At 43.2% G+C, this 13604-nt stretch overlaps 2 protein-coding genes across 12 annotated transcripts; one reads left to right on the top strand and one right to left on the bottom strand.

Annotated features, from left to right (window-relative positions):
• Positions 1–3046: 3046 nt before the first annotated feature.
• On the top strand, positions 3047–8662 carry CCNG1 (cyclin G1). 11 transcript variants are annotated; one of them, XR_006931425.1, is made up of 8 exons: positions 3259–3308; positions 3662–3925; positions 4757–5010; positions 5880–5958; positions 6044–6142; positions 6362–6556; positions 6637–6851; positions 7216–8662. XR_006931425.1 is itself a non-coding variant. In XM_414493.8 (7 exons), exons 2-6 carry the CDS (start codon positions 3662–3664, stop codon positions 6551–6553), a joined length of 888 nt encoding a protein of 295 aa, XP_414493.1. In that variant the 5' UTR covers positions 3047–3238; the 3' UTR covers positions 6554–6556; positions 7216–8662. The 11 variants fall into 11 exon arrangements, 10 of the variants coding, with proteins under 10 accessions (XP_414493.1, XP_040502962.1, XP_040502963.1 ...); XM_414493.8 differs by lacking the exons at positions 3259–3308; positions 6637–6851 and adding an exon at positions 3047–3238; XM_040647028.2 differs by lacking the exon at positions 3259–3308 and adding an exon at positions 3047–3238 and having other exon boundaries at positions 6637–8662.
• Positions 8663–8995: 333 nt separating this feature from the next.
• On the bottom strand, positions 8996–13541 carry NUDCD2 (NudC domain containing 2). The gene is made up of 4 exons (XM_414494.8): positions 13307–13541; positions 13014–13062; positions 11809–11960; positions 8996–10923 (listed from the first exon to the last, which is right to left on the bottom strand). Exons 1-4 carry the CDS (start codon positions 13493–13495, stop codon positions 10840–10842), a joined length of 474 nt encoding a protein of 157 aa, XP_414494.6. The 5' UTR covers positions 13496–13541; the 3' UTR covers positions 8996–10839.
• Positions 13542–13604: the final 63 nt, after the last annotated feature.

Raw genomic sequence — 13604 nt, 5'->3', positions numbered from 1 at the left:
GAAATCCACAACAAAACAGTGACAGGTGCAATGGAAAAAACAGGACGAACACTGCTTCTGACACATACATTGAGTAAACAGGACAATAAAACTCATTGGTGCACAAAACAGATCCTCTGCGTTTTATACATACCCTCCTCCCAAAAGAAGGCACACAGCTGCACTAGCTGCCCAGGAAAGCTGCTCCTTTGTGTGACAGCAGAGGAATGAATACTGGTAATGACAGCCACCAGCACGGGAAAGAGCAGACCAAGAAAGGTGTTTTAAACTTTTTTTTTTTTTTTCCTTGTTTAATCATCACATTTAGAGGAATTGATGCTAACAGCTTCTTGATGGGTCTCACCCTTGGCCATCTGACAACCTAAAAAGCCACTGACCCCACTACAAACCAGTATACATCAGGGAGTGTTTTCTTTGCTAATGAAACAGCAACTTTGTATACTGGTTTATTTATCACACACAACAGTCATTCTCTCCTGTCACACAGGCAACAACATGTATCAGTAGCTGAGGATCTCCTTGCCAAGCTACATCTGCTAAGGATGACTGCTGCTGCTGCTGCTAACCCTGACAGTCGTTCTGCCTTATTTCTCATCACACAGCAATACAGTTACTGACTGCCTGTTGCACGCAAATGAAAGCAGACAAATGGGACAGTGGAGGAGGGAAAGTAAAAATCCATGTCCTGTCATACCTTATCTGACCACTGCCAAATTGCAGTGACAAAGTAACCACAGTGAAAAGACATTCAAGACAGACACAGAAGCTTCATGTGGGAAAGCTCTGATGCAACAGATGTTAAAGTTCCTCTTCTGGCTGTGTACACTGATACTACAGAAGAACTACAGTGGGAGCAATAGTGAGAGAGTGGAGTAATGTAAAGGTTTTACAGGTAGGAAAACTACATTGGGTACTTTTCCAAAAGTAATGCCTCCTATTTATTTCCATGGAAACTACAACAGATGCAAGGAGCACAGTAATAATGTTTGATCTCCAGTGACACTGCAAATGCGCCTGCAAGTCATTTTAACAAGCATGCCATAAAGGATACAGACAGGCAGATGTTCTGCTCTGTGGTAACAAATTTAATTACACTTTATTCTCTCAAATATATTTAAAACAGTGCCAGATTTTAGTTAAAATTGTTCATGGTTGAACTTAAGAGCATGCACTGAAGTACTGAAAACATAGGAAAGAAAAATAAATATTTACATTCCTTCTATTTCTACAGCCAATGTTAAGTTAGAAGAAACAACACTTCTGACCTACAAAGGAATGGTGGTTGCCCAAATAACAAAGCAAAATATCCTGAGTTCAACACACTTTGAGAAACCTCCTCTTGGAAGAAGCAGGTTACCTTTTGAAGAAGTATAAGCTGTAAAACAAGTGGAAGGAAGAAAGTATTTGCTAATGAAGACAAGTGATTTTGATACAGCTTTACTCAGATGTGTGAAACAGTTTTATAAGCATTTTGATTTGTATGTGCATAAGAAGCTCTGTTGTTTTTGCAGCAGATACAGCACGGTGCAGCACGGCATGACTTCTACGAGCATTTCTCGTCTCAGCATGCAGAAGCAGTGCAGTTACAGCAGTTGCCCCTAATTCTGCTTTACATGAATGAATGACTGCTGTAGAAAAACAGGGATGCTAAGTAACAACTAACAAAGTGTGCAGCTTATCTCAGAGCAGCAGACATAGGCTCACGGGGCTGAAGTAAAAAGTGTGGTTCAACACTCATTTGAAAGTATTTTTACCTCCAAGAAGCACACAAAATGCCTCAGGCACTCACATGCCCTGAACAAGAAGGCAGAACCAAGAATCAACACGTTCTCCTGACAGGCCTCCCTGCCTGTATTCTCTGAAGGAGAATGAGAAGGCTCAGAGAAAACAGGAAAAGCATTTATTAGTGATTTGAATGAAGGAAAGAGTCCAAGAGCAGCAGTAGGCCCTGGGACCCTTGGCTGTCTGGCAGATACGTCAAGAAACGCAGCAGAAATTTGTATCATTTCAAGGTTTACAAGAAAGAGAGACTTCTGCATGACTCAGATCAATGATCTAACAAATGGGATCCTGATGTTAAATAAATGTAATTATACCGTACAAGCATCCAAACCTGATAAATGGACTGCAGGAGCATGCAGTTCTTTTGGAAGCAAAACAAATAAACACACCAGTCTTAATAAAAATAGGAAGGCTACATTTACATTGCATTTCTGAAAAGAAATATTGCCTTACTTGTTTTCCTCAACATTTCCACAAGCACACACCACAGCCCTCACTGATATTTAGTCAGCGTATGTGAACAGTGAAATGCAAACATGCAGCTCATTGCCCAACAAAAATCTCCCTCCTGCAACAACGCTTTGCTTTCCAACGAGCTGCTTTAAGGGGAAAGCAACTGCAAAGCACGGATCCCAGACAGAGGGAGACAAGGAGCAGACTGCGGCTCCTTGCAGCTGTAACACAAAGACACGTCTGCAAGAGAAAATAGACCTCTTCTGAGCACCAGAGGAGCTGACAGACTTCGCCGTGCAAACGTGGAGTTACTGCCCAGGCAGTATGAAAAGGTGGGATCTCCTGAGAGAGCTTCCCACAGCCGTGATGCACACCTGGAGCTGTGCTCTGAGACCTGCTTGGCCCTTCCTTCCACGCCCGAATGTCCCTGTCTTTAGCTTTCACATGTTCGACGCCACAGCTGCTTCGGGCTGCCCATCGCCTCGCTGGCCGCCCGTCGCCATGTCTTTGCAGCGGAGTCACACGACTACGTGCAAAGTTTGCCTTCCTAGCAGCTGCTTGCAATCCAGGGTACTCCAGTGCACCCCCTCCAAAGCATTTTAAGCCTCTCACACGATAATTACCACAAGATGGGTTAAAAAATTTTAGCCTGAATCCGAAATAACACGCCAAAAAATTCAGGAGACGAAGTACCTCACACGTGCCTCCCGTCCAACACCGACAGCGTGGCAGCGCCGCCGTCAGAGGGAGCCGCAGAGCCGGGCCCGCGCTGTGATTGGTCCGCCTGTACGTCAATCAGCCCCAGCCCCGCGGGGCGGGCCGGGCCGGGCGGAGCGGAGCCCGAGGCGGCGTAGCTGAGCGGTGCCGTGAGGGGTGCATGGCACCCTGCGGGCGGGGGTCGGCGCCCGGCTGGGCGAGAGTTGCGTAGGGGTAAGCTCGCGGCGTCACGCGCACCGCCTCGGGACCCTCCCTCGGCACAAGGAAGCAGTGAGGCGGCGACAAGGTAGGGGCACGGGGTCGTGACCCAACAGCCGGCGGCTCGGGCTTCTCTGCGCCGTGCTCGGATCGCGGCGGTGCGGAGCGGGGCGGTGGGGACAGCGTGCCCAGGGCTGCCGCCCGGTGCGGCCCCGAGGCGAGCGGGCGGGGACGGGGACAGAGACATAGACAGGGACAGGGACGGGGACGGGGACAGGCCCGGGCATGTTCTGTGCGGGCGGCGCGTGCGCGGCCACGCTGGGCCCGGGGCGGCTCGGAGCGCTGCGGTGCAGCTGTGTGTGTATGTGTATGTATGTGTGTGTGTGTGTGCGCGTGATGAGCCCCGGCCGGGAGCCGCCTCGGCCGCGGTATCGCTGAAGAGGCGACTGATAACTTCACGGCGTCTCCTCGTGCAGTTGGGTACGCTGAAGCTCGTCGTTTCTCGTTGCAGATGATTGAGACGCTTGTGAGCAGCGATGCCCGGGCGCTGCTGTACCAGCTCACGGCTCTGCTGGAGCACGAGCTGCGGTGTCAGCCGAAGGGCTCGGGCCTGAGGCTGATCGAGTCTGCCCATGACAACGGCCTCCGAATGACCGCAAGGCTGCGAGACTTCGAAGTGAAGGACCTGCTCAGCTTAACTCAGTTCTTCGGCTTCCACACGGAGACCTTCTCGCTGGCCGTCAACTTCTTAGATAGATTCCTGTCCAAAATGAAGGTATGGCTGTTTAAAGTATAAGCTCGTTAGCTTCTCCTCGCTGCGACCTTGCCCCTGTCATTTAGAAGGTCTTGCTTTGTTTTTAGATGGCTAAAGGTTAAGCTCCTTCCCCAGATCCCGATTGCACAAGAGCTTAAAAAATGGCTTTCCCTGGTTGGATTTCAGCAGTGCTAAGAAAGCTGCGTCCTCTGACGAAGAGAAGGAAGAGGGCATCTGTTCCAACTTGAGGGTGCCCGTAGGCTTGGAAATGCAGGCTGCGTTATGGCTTTAGATCAAGGCAGACTGTCTGGCCTGTTGCACAGACACAAGAACATGCTGAATTATCTCACAGTTTACTGCTGTTTAAACCCACTAGTGTGTCTTAGGTACATCAGGAGTTGGGATACTGTTCAGCATTTATTAATCAGGTAAAATGAGTGTCTAGCTGGCACTACATTCTTCTGCATAAATTTGGCATGCTGACCTGAGTTCTTTGTCTAACAAGACAGAATTACTGCTGTTCCACTTAGTCCAAGACTAATGCTAGCTTTCCTTGTATGTTAGTATGTCCCGAAAAAATGAGAAGGCTGGGTGGAGTATAAGACTTCTGAATGCAAAACCTGCCTTTACAAATTCTCTGTGGTTCCCTTGTATATACATAAACAAAACATACTAAATTTTTGGGATAAGCCAATATGTACAACAGTCTAGGTCATACACAACCTCATTAAGAAACTAGTTCTACCTATTTTTTTTCCCTAAAATAACATATAATTCTGTACTTGCATATTGAAATGGTTTATCAAAGGCTTCCCCTTGTAAAAGTAACAAAAAACATTGACTTCTCTTTAGGTACAGCCTAAACACTTGGGCTGTGTTGGACTGAGCTGCTTCTACCTGGCTGTGAAGGCAACAGAAGAAGAGAGAAACGTTCCCTTAGCCACCGACTTAATTCGAATAAGCCAGTATAGGTTCACTGTTTCTGATATGATGAGAATGGAGAAAATTGTATTGGAGAAGCTTTCTTGGAAAGTCAAAGCAACAACAGCCTTCCAGTTCCTACAGCTTTATCACTCACTCATTCATGAGAATTTAAGCTGTGAAAGGTAAAATATCTCAAGCTTATTTTGTTACGGCTGCAGGTGATCAGGAAGCCTATACTGGAAAACAACCAGGGAGTATTAGTCAAGTAACTGGCCTTTTGATATTAAAAAAAAAAACAAAAACTAAACAGTATAAAACCTTCCTCCTTAATAATGAATGTGAATACTGAGGTGTAATGTCATCTTAAAATGGTTTTTTTTTGTGTGTGTGTAAAGTCATTTAATGAGTATTGTTCTCTAAGTCCCAACAAAATTGCTCAACAATAATAGTGTAAGAAGTTAGTGTCCATAAAGCCTTACTGCAGAGATTTCAAAATAGGGTTTCAGAAAAATGTTCCTTTTAATAGTTAACATTAAAACTCCCTTTTACTAAATGTATTTTGACAATGCAATTCTCCCCAGTGTAACACAAGATTTATTTTGGGTGTGAAGACTGCCCATACTACCTGTTTGACTGAAACACTTGTTCTTCTGGTACAAATGAGGCCCTTGTTTAGATAAAGAACACTCTCACAGTTTCTCTGTTTACATGGAATCACAGAGTATCCCAAGTGAGAAGAGACCCCCCAAGGACCATCAGGTTCAAGTCATTGCCCTACACAGGACCACCCAAAATTCAGACCATATTTCTGAGAGCATTGTCCAAATGCTCCTTGAACTCCAGCGGCCTGGGGCAGTGACCACTGCCTTGGGAAGCCAGTTCTATGCCCACCACCCTCTGGTGAGGAACCTTTTGCTAACACCCAAGCTGACCCTTCCCTGACATAGCTCCATGCCATTCCTTCAAGTCCTGTCGCTGTCACCAGAGTGAAGAGTGGTCTTGATAAAGATTGTGTTCTTGTGCAACAATGACTCATCTGTTTTTATTACAGGAAAAGATACCTTAATTTTGAGAGACTTGAGACCCAGCTTAAGGCATGTCACTGCAGAATCATGTTTTCTAAAGCTAAGGTAAACTTGAAAGCTAATAGTCAGTGAGACTAGAGAAACTTTAAAGTTGCAGACCAAAAATCTCATGTTATCTTTCTCCCTCCAGCCTTCTGTCTTAGCACTGTCTATTATGGCACTAGAGATAGAAGAACAAAAACTACTGGAGTTGACAGAGGCATTGGAATTTCTGCAGTTGCATTCCAAGGTATGGATAAAGCTTTCCAGGATGTAGGAATAAAAACACATGCGGGGGCTTTCTCACTGGGGGATGGGGAGTTCTATAGATGTACTGGGTTCTTTTTTCCTTTTTTATATTCCATCTGGCTTGGGATGTTTGGCTTTCTATCTTAAGTAGCTAAAAATGCACATGTAATTTAAGGATGTAACGAGCTAGTGACATATGGGATTCTGTCTTGCTATTTAGATAAACAGCAGAGACTTGACCTTCTGGAAGGAATTGGTGTTGAAGTGCCTTACAGAATATTCCTCGAGCAAGTGTTCCAAACCAAATGTCCAGAAATTAAAATGGATCGTGTCTGGACGTACAGCACGGCAGCTTAAACATAGCTATTATAGAATAACACACCTTCCTACAATTCCAGAAACCAGCTCATAATAGGTAACTACCTGTAAAAGCAGCTTCTCACAATGTAGAAGTAATTAGCTGTTAACTATCTCAAAGTTTCTTATTCCACATAGGTAACCTGTTGGAGATGTTAACGTAAATGTAGTAGGCCTGTCGCAGAGGCTGGTCTGTTCTCGTGTTCATGCTTGAGCCTGTGGTGTACCTAAAGAAGTGGCTACCTAATATGTGAACACTGGAAAAGGAACTGATGCTTTGGTGTACTCTGGGAGCAGAAATGTATTCTACAGACACTGGGACCTCATTCAAACTTAAATACGGAGTAAAACTGGTAAAAAAGCAGGGGAAATACTTAGCTTGCTCCTATCACAGAAAGAATCTAAGAGGAAACAGTTGCCTGTTAGAAGCTCTCTTGCAATAGTTCACTGAAGCCACTTAAAGACAGCTTCATACACTTTTGAGTTGGATAGCTGTCTATTTAGTAAAGTCTGAAACTCATTTGGTTACACATACTGCAGTCGATTACTTGTGGAATCACTCACTACTTCCTTATCTAGACTTCAATTCCAAAGGCTACCTATCTTCTTTAAAAGCTGTCTTTCTGTGTTAAAGTCTGTCTTATGCTTTATTTTATTCTTGGAGGAATTCCTTTAGTTAGTTGATTGTTCTGTATGGTGTTTTCGTTTGTTTTACAGGAGTACAATAAAAGGAGAGAACCAGCCTGAGACCTGTTCACAGACAGAGAAAGATTCGAGAAACATCTTAATGAAGAACTTGACTATAGCAAGAATATATAGCAGTTCAGACTAGAATTCCTTGCAGCAAATGTTCTTTTCCATGATGACTATGATACCTAATGTTAGCTTTTGGTCTTACTAGACGATTTACTATTTAAGCAGTAAAATGTCACAATACTGATGCAAAGAATTTAATACCTTATAGTTTGTAGAGCAGCTTGTGTAATCTAACCTTGTTTTACAGTAAGTGCAGGTGCAGAATTATATATGAAATTGAAAGTTTGGTTCACTTTCCAAAGACTACATGACACAAGGTGAACATATGCAGTAACACAGTGCTTCAGTGTCTCAAGCAAACTAAAGACCACCTTACTCAATACTGATAGGAGTAACAAATACTCGTCAGTCCACCTGATGTGCTGTTTGGACAGCAGCATGCATCTGTGTTCCTACGGGGTAGGGGGCTGGCCTTTTACCATGGACACAAACTGAAAATAAGGCCTTCTGATGCCTGTTGTGTAGTCATTAGCAGTGCATCACTAGCATCAGTATTACGTGGGAAGTGTGGTTTGCTGAGGTTAGGGATGAGACTGAGTGTGTGGAAACTTCATAATACCTACTGCTGGCTAGGGAGAAAGCACCACAGCACCTGCCCAAATTGGGTATCAGTTAGCCAGGGTTCCACTGTACAAGGACAGGAGTAAATGCTGGTAATGAACAAGAGGGACAAGCACAGTCAGAAGTGTTCAAGCTCCACTGTGCTCCTACTTACAGGCTACTCAAGATGAAGAAAACCTGAAGACTGTTGCAACCATAGTCTGTTTAACAGTGATCTTACTAAGTAAAATTGCTGTTTTTTCCCTGAAGACTAAGTCAGTACTTGAGGTGTATCATGCTGCTGGTTCTAATGTGAAAGTGAACAAGAACAATATGTTAGAGTATGTCAGATGGATGAGCACTTGGGGGAATGTTGCTTATGACTCCTTGAAGTCTGTTAAAATCCGGTCGTTGTATGAATGGAGTCAGTGGAGAAGGAAGGAATCTGCATGTTTGGAATACTCTGTGGGCTTACCAGGCTTGCCTACCAAATCCATCTCCTTTATGGAGGAGGAGATGACTCTTCATTTTTCTCAAAATAGTTAAACTTCTCACAGAAAACTACATACCAAAGCTCTGTACTGGACAAATCAAGCTTTCTCATAAACTCTTGGGAATGGTTGTGCTGCATAATGTGGATGGAAAACCCAATTCAATCAGTGCAACGTATGCATTGTGCTGAAAGGAATACAAGTGATGTAGACAAAGGGGCGGTCAGCTTATTGGGAAAGAGCAAGATGCAGCGTGCTATTGTGCTGGTATTGTCATGTCTGAAGATATGTACCTTTCAATTAAACGTTGAAATGCAGATAAGTGAGTAACTTTTGTTTTCCCAGTGTATTACAAGACATTTTAATAGGAAGCCACATTCCTAATTCCAAGGTTTCAGTGTTTGGACTGAGCTGAGCATTACAGTGTGACTACACAGAAGTTTAGCCATCTACTGTGCCTAACACATCCATTAAAAGCAGTTTGTCCTTTGAACTATCTGACCTTATCTTGCATCAGAAGTATGAAAAAGTGCCTGTAGGGTGGCCTCTGCCCATTCATATAACAAACAGCAATTTGAGTGACTGCTCAGTATTATTTCCTATAAAGTAGGTCACTGTCTAACTATCACACATCCAATTCTATGCATCTGTCACATCTTTAATGGTTTATTTAAGAAACAAAGGATGGAATCCCAGCAAGATGAAATACAAACCACCATCTGGTGAAGTATTAACTGCAAAATGAGTAGACTCTATTTTGGGAAATAAATCAGAGCAGACAATGGAAGCAGCAAACCAAATAGTTTAAACTTGTCCTCCTAAAACAATTGCAAGCTATAAAGGCTGAACACACGCTTCATAAAGCACAAAACACCACTTCATGAAGAAGAAAATACGATAAAATTTAGCTTTGAAAGAATATACAGTAAAACTACCTGTTCATGCAGTAAGCATCAGACGCCACTCTGAACTTCTGTAAGCATAAGGTATAAAAAACATTCCTGTGTAAACAAATGCAACTGCTGTAAAGTAAAATACTCTTGCACTGAATAGTATTTCAGCACTTTGAAGCAGCATTAACAGTTATTATCTCTGTCCTCAGTTCTAACTTTTGCAGCAGTCTCATTCATTCCTTAGCTACACTATCTACCTTCTAAAGCAGGACTGTGGTGAAGATACATCTGATAACAAACTGTACTTTGGTTTGCACAGTAAGGCAAATTTTCTAAAACCCAAGCGTGGTGTTTGGACCTACTATATATTTGTGTAAGGATTACATGGGTAGAAGAAGAGTACTTGGTTATTTTATGAGTCCTAACTGCTTGTTTGCTGGTACAAGAAAGCCCTCTTCCAGCTATCATTTCATTTTTGCTCTATGCCAACTAAAACAACAATGCTATTTTAAAAATACTGTTCAGCACTATAATGGACAGCTGCTGGCAGTTTATCACCAGTGAGCTGTCTGCTGAGAACCTGACTGCAGGCAGTATTTTTAGTGTTCAGAATACAATAGGATTCAGCAATCACGTTTTCTTCCTGTTAGTCAATTTGACACGGTATTTGTCCTGCATAATGCAGTTGGGGGGCTTCTCACCTGTGTCTCTAAGAACAAGTAGAAAATAACAAATTGGCAAATGCAAAGTATTATGTCATTCAATAGCCAAGTTTAAGATGTGACTGTTAAACTACCTACCAAAATCTACAGCTGCATGTTCTTAGATTTGTAAAAAAAACCCCACCATTATACTGTGTATCAGTAAGGAATAGATGAAAGACACCAATTTCTACTTAGGGACTTACTTCTCCTTTCAGAAGTTGCATAATCTCTTACTTTCAAAATTTCATATATTACTATGTTACATTAACATAATTATTTATATCCAGACTTCTATCTGACTTCTCAGTTTTCTTGTATCACTTAATGGGTAGCAAGCATTTCTCACTAGTATTATATTTGGCAGTGCAGGGAATTGTAAAACCTCATTTCAGGCAAAATCCAGTAGTTTTCTTTATTTAAACCACTGTTTTAAATTAACACTTACCAATTCTGACAGGGCTGCTATGCAGCAGAATTGTAATTAGCCTTCCTGATATACTTCCACGTTGCATGTTAAATGAAAAGATTAATTATCTTGTTTATAGGGTCCATTTTCAACAGTGAACAAGATATTCTTGCATAGACAAGTGGCATATTTATAACTCACTAGCTCACTGTGGTATGAGAAGATATGTTCTGTTTCCATCTGTTATTCTCTGTGCGCACTCTTTTGTGTATTTAATCCCTTTAACATTAGAAAGTTACTAGAAAGTTAATGTTACAAGGTAGCTACTAACACTTCCTCTTCACTCTACTTGAAGAGACCTCCTTTCTCTTCACTGAAGTGATTACTTGCCAACAATCTGCTGGATAGATCACTGAAGTCTTCACCAGTTACATATTCCAGTCCTCCAGTGTAATTTGTGATTGCTCCCAAGGAACACAGTTGCAAACAGTTCATTTCTCAAGGCTGGAGAAGTCTGGTCCTCCTTTGCTGTAATTTCCAGAAATTTCTGCTCCGCTGAAGTCAAATCCGGGGTTCTGACAGAGACAAAAGTTCAGCATACAGATTATTCTTAACAGAACTAATATAAAGAAAAAAAAAATAATCATGTTTCTTTTAACATGCTACCACTCCAACAAGGACATATAGGTACAACTTGCTAATTGGATTACTAACACTGAAATTCTTTTGCCAGGAAAATGTGTTAATGAACATTTAATTGCCACAGTTGAGTTGCCCAATGCTGAAATCCCTTTGTAATGTCATTCTCCATCAGGCAAGCACTTACATTTCCCAGTGAAGAAATATTAAGACAACTAAGAAAATTCTCTGGCTTTTCACATGCCTTGAAATTACAATTTTAGAGGGTAAAAAAAAGTACTCCCCATGCTAGATAAAAACTTTGATATCAGTTGTCATCTTTGTTATAGTGCTGATTCATCTATTAAGTTACTAAAACTCTGCAGAGTGGAATAGGAATAGCTGGGCCTAGAGGTGTGTCACAATAATTTAAGTTTAGTCAAAGGGCAGAGCAATTTTTTTTTTGAGTTAACTAGTTTCAGTCACCTGATGTTATATACAAAGTATTCAACACAGTAAGACGTTAGGAGGTACGTCATAGTTCTAGACAATAACAGGAATACATGTAGCCTATCTTTAGTGAGAAGTTGTTACAATCATGGATCAAAACCTTAAAACACCAATACCACCCTGCAACTCGCTTCATTTTTCACAAGTTATTCATACAGGCAGAAGAGCCTCCTGAAAGCACACTGCCATATCGAGTGTTTGCGCATCTCTGTCTTGAACTACCATCTGTTTCCATGGCACCACACAGCAGAACAATTTTACTCGGCTTCCATGACCATAACCCACGTCTGCAAACACAGAACACAAGCAGTAAGCGGGGGCCTTTGACTTGCCTCTCTTTGGAATCGCTCCAGTGTAAGTTTCCTTTGCATCTGGTCTTGTACCCAAGGATCAGCAGCGTATTCATTTTTTAACAGAGACGTCCAGCAATTTCCAGCATCTCGATTAGTCTTCATCAGAACAATTCGTATCAGTTTTCGGTCTTCTATTGAATGAAGAACAAAGGAAACAACCATTAGTGCCGTTACGTGCCCTATGTGCAAGCCTTTCTGTTGCTGTGCTGAATTCACCATCAACATGCCAAAGCACAGGAATTTTTTTAAGGTAGTTTAAGTTCTTAATGTCAAGAGGGGTTATTAATAAATAAAAATATAAACAGGGCGCAAAGATAACCTACACAGCCACTCTGCACTTTCTGAAGTACAAAATGTAACAGTTGTTTTGTGGAACCATTATGGCTCACCTCTATTCCAAATAAAACCTTTTGGAGAGGTCCATGATGGAGAAAAGATTCAGGGTCAGATATAGGATAAGATATAGGTCAGCTAGGGGAATAACCAAGTGTTTGAAGCCAAGCTCTATAGAAGGTTATTACTTATAAAAGCCACCGTTACCATTAAGTGATGTGGAGTTACTATCAGTCATTTTTCTCTTAGAATAACAAGGAGATCCATCAGGAAATAGCATGGATAGGTACAGTCCTTACGTATGGTTTTCACAAATCAAAGCACTGTGAACACTTCGCAATATTTATCAAGTAATCAGAGAAGCTTTTTTGCTCTTTAAGTACCGCAGCCTCATTTTTAATTGCTTTTCGATGCTTTTGGACTGTAGGTTTTGTCACCTATCCCAGAAATACAATGCACAAATAAGGAGAGAAAAAATAAGAAGCATAGAAGCTGCAGAGGCACACAGCTGTACGGCTCTAATGCTGGTGGGTATGTGCAAAAAACCTTTAAGCAATCCATCTCCTGAGAAGTGAATGTTCATTCCCAGGAAGTGTTCCTAAGCCACAGGACACTGCCTTCCCAGATCCGGCATTCCTGCACTACCATTAAGCTCAGGCTTTTGCACTACCTTAGTTACTCAGCATGGCAATACGACTGTTCCTTTATACAGCCACAGAATTGAAATGGCATAAGAAGAAACAAGAAAGAAAATTAAAGGGGGGGTGTGGGGGGGTGCCTGGTAAACTCCTCTGCAGCATATTTTGTGTTCCACCACCCTCCCAGATGTCATCCCAGACGAAGGTTATTACCTAAGGTCCACGTTCCTTCATCAGCTATCGTAGAGTCAAAAAGTTTACCCTGCAAAGACATTTACAGCATTACAGAACAGGCAGAGCAGCTCAGCGATAAGCTCTCATGTAACCCTATTTCTGCTTTCCGTGGCGCGTGAAGTGAAGCACCACAGCAGCGCCCAAAGCATTACAGACCACAGCACGGGCCCACGCGAGCGCTTCGCTGCGTTTACTTTTCCCACCACCACACGCGGCTCTTCCGCCCCCGACTTCTCCCGCCGCCCCTCCCGGCCCCGCCGCCCCGCCGCTACCTGCAGCACCTCCCGGCCGCACACGGACAGCGCCACTCGCCGGCTCTGCAGGCTGCAGCACACATCCTTCGCCCGCGTGCCCGGCGGCACCTGCACCTCGATGAACACCTCCTCCAGGGTCTGGTACCAGCGGCCCCAGGGCGTCACGCAGGGCACCACCCCGCTCCGCTCCTCGAACGGAGCCGACATGTGACAGAGGGGACGCGTACCACCCGTTCCGCCACGACCCGGAAGTGAGACATTGCGCATGCGCACTGCCCCCTCACCACTGTTCTCTTTCCGTCCCTTATTCGGCAAC

The sequence above is a fragment of the Gallus gallus genome, chromosome 13 (genome assembly GCF_016699485.2).
Source record: "Gallus gallus isolate bGalGal1 chromosome 13, bGalGal1.mat.broiler.GRCg7b, whole genome shotgun sequence".
NCBI lineage: Eukaryota > Metazoa > Chordata > Aves > Galliformes > Phasianidae > Gallus > Gallus gallus.
This window is presented reverse-complemented; position numbering and strand designations above follow the sequence as displayed.